Below are 6216 nucleotides of genomic sequence, written 5' to 3'. Positions count from 1 at the left end.
TCTCTACTCCCAAGTCATATCAAGGAAAGGTTTAATGAGTTGGAAACTAGACTCACAGACCTTCAATTTGGTATATAATATGTTCCTAAAAGACCTCATACAGCACACATAATGTATTTCCCAAAAAGCTCTATAACAAGGCAAATCCTTAGTCGGTTTTTCCGCAACTTAAATCCGTTTTTTCCCAGACTTTATATATTATATCCAAACGTCATATCATGACTTTAAACTAATTGAAATAATGATTAACAAGTCTCATATTCATCACATCCCTTGGGACGCACAGGGTATACCATTCTTCCCCCCTTAGACACATTCGTCCTCGTTAAACTCCCAGAAATCTATAGCTTTTTTGGCAGAGTCTCCTCTATAACGGCACTACTACCAACTTATCACACAGAAAACCTAACAATACAAAGCCACACTGGGCCATAATCATCAATAATACCAATGGCTTCACACGACCAATAACAATATCTAACATAAGAATCAAGTACAATATATGTACCTAAAGGCTGTGATGTCTTAGTCTTATCCTCCTTCAGAAGTGGAAACAAGTGAGGATACCTAGTCTTCATTTCTTCTTCAGCTGCCCAAGTTATCTCCTCTGCATTATTGTTAATCCAAAGTACTTTAACCGAAGCTACATCCTTAGTTCTTAATCTCTGAACTTGTCTATCTAGTATAGCAATGGGAGCTTACTCATATGATAGCTGCTCTGTAACCCGAACATCGTCAACTGGAATGACTTACCATTCTTCCCCCCTTAGACACATTCGTCCTCGTTAAACTCCCAGAAATCTATAGCTTTTTTGGCAGAGTCTCCTCTATAACGGTACTACTACCAACTTGTCACACAGAAAACCTAACAATACAAAGCCACACTGGGCCATAATCATCAATAATACCAATGGCTTCACACGACCAATAACAATATCTAACATAAGAATCAAGTACAATATACGTACCTAAAGGCTGTGATGTCTCAGTCTTATCCTCCTTCAGAAGTGGAAACAAGTGAGGATACCTAGTCTTCATTTCTTCTTCAGCTGCCCAAGTCATCTCCTCTGCATTATTGTTAATCCAAAGTACTTTAACCGAAGCTACATCCTTAGTTCTTAATCTCTAAACTTGTCTATCTAGTATAGCAATGGGAGCTTACTCATATGATAGATGCTCTGTAACCCGAACATCGTCAACTGGAATGACTTTAAAGGGATCTCTAATACACTTACGGAGCATAGACACATGAAATACTGGATGTACAGACTCCAATTTGAATGGCAAGTTTAATTCATATGCTACTTGGCCTACTCCATGTATAATCTTATAAGGTCTAATATACCAAGGGCTAAACTTTTCTTTATTACCGAATCTCATAACACCTTTCATCGGTGATACCTTTAGGAAGACCCAGTCATCTACCTGAAACTCCAAGTCTCGTCGTCTATTATCTACATAGGACTTTTGATGACTCTGTGCTCCTAATAGCCTTTCCCTTATAAGCTTAATCTTCTCAATTTCCTGTTGTACCAACTCTGGTCCTACTAACTTAGTTTCCCCAATCTTGAACCATCCTATAAAAGACCTACACTTTCGTCCGTAAAGAGCTTCGTATGGAGCCATCTGAATGCTAGAATGATAACTACTATTATACGCAAACTTAATAGGTGGAAGATGATCATCCCAGCTACTCTTGAAGTCCATCACACAAGCCCATAGCATATCCTCCAGTGCCTGAATAGTACGTTCAGCATGACCATCTGTCTGGGGATGAAATATTATACTAAGACCGTCTGTCTGGGGATGAAATATTGTACTAAGACTTACCTGAGTCCCCAATCCTTTTTGCAAGGACCTCCAGAAATTATCTGTAAACTGAGCACCATGAAGTCGTACTATCTCCCTAATGTAAAGCCTTGCATAATCCTCTGCTGAATAAGTAGTCTTGACTGACAGAAAACGAGTTGCTTACTATCAACAATAACCCATATAGCATCGAACTTACGTTGGGTACGAGGTAAGCCTATGATGAAATCCATATTAGTCACTTCCCATATCCAAGTCGAAATCTCTATAGCCTGTAATAATCCACAGGGTTTATAATGCTCAATCTTAACATGCTGACAATTAGGGCACTGAGCAACAAACTCTGTAATATCTTTCTTCATTCTTTCCCACCAGTATATTCCCCTGATATCATGATACATCTTCATCGCTCCTGCATGAATAGAATAACGAGAATAGTGAGCTTCTCCCATAACCTGCTGACGCAACTCTGCCACATTAGAACATATAATCGACCTTGATATCTGAGGACTCCATCTCCTGTAATCTCAAATGGTGTATTCTCCTTTTTGAGGGGATGTATCTCTGTAATGAGCTAGCACAGGATCCTCATACTGGCGTTCCTTCACTTCAGTTACTAAAGAGGATGTTGTCGTGTCCTGAATAGTAACTCCGGTATCATCTGAGTCCAATAATTGAACTCCAAGACTAGCTAGCTGATGAATCGCATGGGCTATCCCACAATTCGTTGGCTGTCAATATGACAGGCTACCTATAGATCTACGGTTGAGGACGTCGGCTACTACATTCGCCTTTCCTGGATGGTATAAAATATCAATATCATAGTCTTTTAGTAGCTCCAACCATCGCCATTGGCGTAAATTCAATTCCTTTTGATTGAAGATATATTGAAGGCTCTTATGATCCTTATATATATCAACATAAATGCTATACAAATAGTGTCTCAACATCTTTAGTGCATGAATCACCGCGGCTAACTCTAAATCGTGGGTCAGATAGTTCTTCTTGTGCTTTCTTAGGTGTCTTTAAACATAAGAGATTACTTTTCATGGTCGTTCTGCCACTTGTTGCATGAATACATGGCTTATCTAATTACCCACAAATACTGGAATTTTCTGTAACTCATATGATCTCAAATATCATCTTTTGATTTTTTTTTTCTTCCCGTTCATTAGCCACGATAGGTGACACTTTCTTATAGAGTGCATACAATGTTGTTGTGAGACTGTTCTTACAAGATCATTTCTTCTTTATGTCACTATGCTTATGTTGAAGCCTTCTTCCTTATTCTCTCAGCTTGACTCATGTAAAGCTGCGAGCTTATTACATCGTATACCCGAAAGAATTTTTGACGTTCTTACTCGCATATAATTATCCCTAATTACTTACTTCCGTGCCCTTGTGTTCGTAAGGTTGATTCTGAACTGAAATTTTTGACTGTCTTCTCAGTGGCACCATTTTTATTTTTTCGTAACACTTATACATTACCTTTAACAACCCCAACTCCTATCTAAATATTTCTCAAGGATTACGATGTCATCATATTTGTGAGACTGAATTCCCTATGTTGGGTTTCGCTATGTTTATCTTGCACAACCTGCTGCTTTGTCGGTACCCTATTGTTTAGCCATGGCTAGGCTCTTCCTGAATCAACTACTAACTATACGTTAGTCCATTATCATATCTATATTCTGAGTAATCTCTCGTGCGTTATATCCTTTGTCTTAACTTACCCCGCACACTGGCTCCTTATGTATCTAGTGTTCATTTGCACTTATTTATTAATAACATCTAGTGATGGAACCCTTTCTGCCTCTCACCGTCATCACGCTTACATAATGTTCTGGAGTCATATCATATCCATAGGATCTGAATAAATGCAATCTCATTCCTTTCGCCTTTCTACCACATTCTTCCTTTACTATTCCATAGTTACCTTAACCACATAACTCTGCCTTAATACCATATCACATCATCTTCCCCCCTTTCGGGGAGTACTAATATTTATTGCTATGAAGATTTACCTATAAATGTTTCACCTCTTCATATTTGGCGTCTTTTCACATCTTCACGGACTTTTACTTGCCTTGCGTTAACCCTTATGTACCAGGGATAATTTAATTTCTTACACACAAAGGTGACACCTAGTGTAACTGGCACACTTAGTCCCTTAAGCTTAACTCTGATCACAACACTTGCTTTAGGGAAGCGCCTTCCTGAATGACCTTTAAAGGTTATTCTTTTGTTGTCCATTCAATTATCACCGAAATGCGATCTCTAAAATTCTCACGATGTCAACTATTATCAAATCCTTAGGTCCCGAATTCATGTTCAGTTTATCTTATTCACTAGCCCATACTAATTTCTATTACTCCGGGGGTCTAACTTTTCCTTCTGGTAATCACGTGTGAGTCACCAACTCATCTCGAAATGGGGACATGACTTTATGGCTTATACTCTTTTATTATCTCAAGGCTTGTAACCTCTTATCTTTTACTTCATTTGACTATAGAATCTGTAGTCCTGTCATATTTTAATTTACTGATATCATCCCTTTATCACATCTTACTCATAATGCTTCATTTACTTTCTTCTTATTCTCTTGCTAATATTTCTGTCTATCACCTTATTATGAAAACTTCAACAAAATATTCTTTCACTTTTAGCCCCCCTTGATTCACCTCACTGGCTCTTCGGGTTGCCTAACACTCTCTCTTTACTAGGGACGGGAGCCATACAAAGGTAAATATTTATCCCTTCTAGGATTCCAATACCAATCTTCTGAAATTTCTGAACATTCTAGTATTCATATCTGATTGTACTATTCTAGAGTGCACCATCTGAGTATCTCACAAGGATAACCATTACCACGTTTGCAATATCCATCATAAATGTGAGCTAATGATAACAATCTATCCACCATTTTGGGTTGCTCTAACCCCAGTTGGATGCTGATATCCCATCATTCACTTAAATTATATTTGTTAGCTCTCATAGGACATAATTGAGATAGGTGTGATCAATTGTATATACCTTTGTTACTGTTGAAAGTAACTCAGAATGTTTATATTTCTCTGCCTGAATTGTAAATACAAATAATCTTCACTAATTGGGTACATCGTACCCTTCTTCACCTTGCTTCTTTTTGCTTGTTGAAACTTGTATCTACCTTCTGATTCTCTCGTTGCTTTTTACCATAGGGGTAGATAGATATTCATGCCTTACAGCTCTTTATCAAGAAGTTCACACGTCATAGTACACATATATCTATTGAAGGCCTTACATTTACTCATCATAAGCATGATGCAAAATCGAGTTCCTCTGACTCAACTCTTCCACAGACACATTCAATCTCTTACCAACTGTCTTTCTAGATGTAGATATTGTATAGTGAATAAAATAAAATTTCGGAGTTTGAATTTCTTACAACTGAGCTCTACCACACGATCTAGAGTAAGAAGAAAGAGTAACAGTCCTAAATGCCCTGTAGCATCCTGCTTATAAGTGTGGTGCACAACACACCCATAAATAAGACTCTACTAGACACGGCTTGTAGACTCCCTAGGACAGAACTTCTCTGATACCACTTCTGTCACGACCCAAACCGATGGGCCACGACGGGCACACGATACCTTACTCAACCAAGTGCTAACGTAAAACATGAGGAAATACTCAATATAGGGTAACCCAACTTGATATACCGACTTATACATATGACGTACTGGCCTATAAGGCCATACCAGTATCCGTATATATGACATCTATCTACAAGCCTCTAAGAGTACATAAGCATCATAAAGGTCGAGACAGAGCCCCGCCATACCAATCAATACATGTCAGAATCATACTGACCAAATAAGTAACTCCGGAGCAAATGGAGCGCACCAACATCTTCCGTTGAGCTAATAGCCTACTTGGAGAACTCTCAACCTATCTATCGGGACCTGCGGGCATGAAATGCAGCATCCCCAAAAGAGACGTCAGTACAAATAAAGTACCGAGTATCTAAGGCATGACAGTAGTATATTAAAGACATGAAAGGAACACGGAGTAAAGAATTTAACCTGTAATTCTGAATAGCTCTGTGAATCATGAAAATTTATAATGTTATGCATATGCATATAAATGTCATACCATGTATAGGTATATGCGTACATAACACCATCAAACCTCTGAGGGCATCCCATCATATCATCTCAGCCACTGTGGGCAAAATCATCAACGTATACCAGCTGATTAGGTGGTGGTGCGTATATAACGTCGTAACATTTTCCCATACCCAATATACATATAACATACGCGTATATAACGCCTTCTGGTCATGGGTCAATGTACATGTATAAATGCATGAAATACATAAGAAATACATTAATAAAATTTCTCAAAATGTCATAAGATCACTATGTC

The 6216-nt window shown here is 38.3% G+C and overlaps 1 protein-coding gene across 1 annotated transcript; it reads right to left on the bottom strand.

Moving 5' to 3' along the window:
• Positions 1 to 392: 392 nt before the first annotated feature.
• On the bottom strand, positions 393 to 1707 carry LOC138908227 (uncharacterized). Its single transcript, XM_070198878.1, has 3 exons — positions 1236 to 1707; positions 969 to 1067; positions 393 to 607 (listed from the first exon to the last, which is right to left on the bottom strand). Exons 1-3 carry the CDS (start codon positions 1705 to 1707, stop codon positions 393 to 395), a joined length of 786 nt encoding a protein of 261 aa, XP_070054979.1.
• Between the last annotated feature and the right edge of the window lie 4509 nt (positions 1708 to 6216).

Source organism: Nicotiana tomentosiformis, chromosome 3, assembly GCF_000390325.3.
Source record: "Nicotiana tomentosiformis chromosome 3, ASM39032v3, whole genome shotgun sequence".
Taxonomy (NCBI): Eukaryota; Viridiplantae; Streptophyta; class Magnoliopsida; order Solanales; family Solanaceae; genus Nicotiana; species Nicotiana tomentosiformis.
The sequence above is the reverse complement of the archived record's forward strand: the minus strand, read 5'-3'. Positions and strand labels throughout refer to the sequence as shown.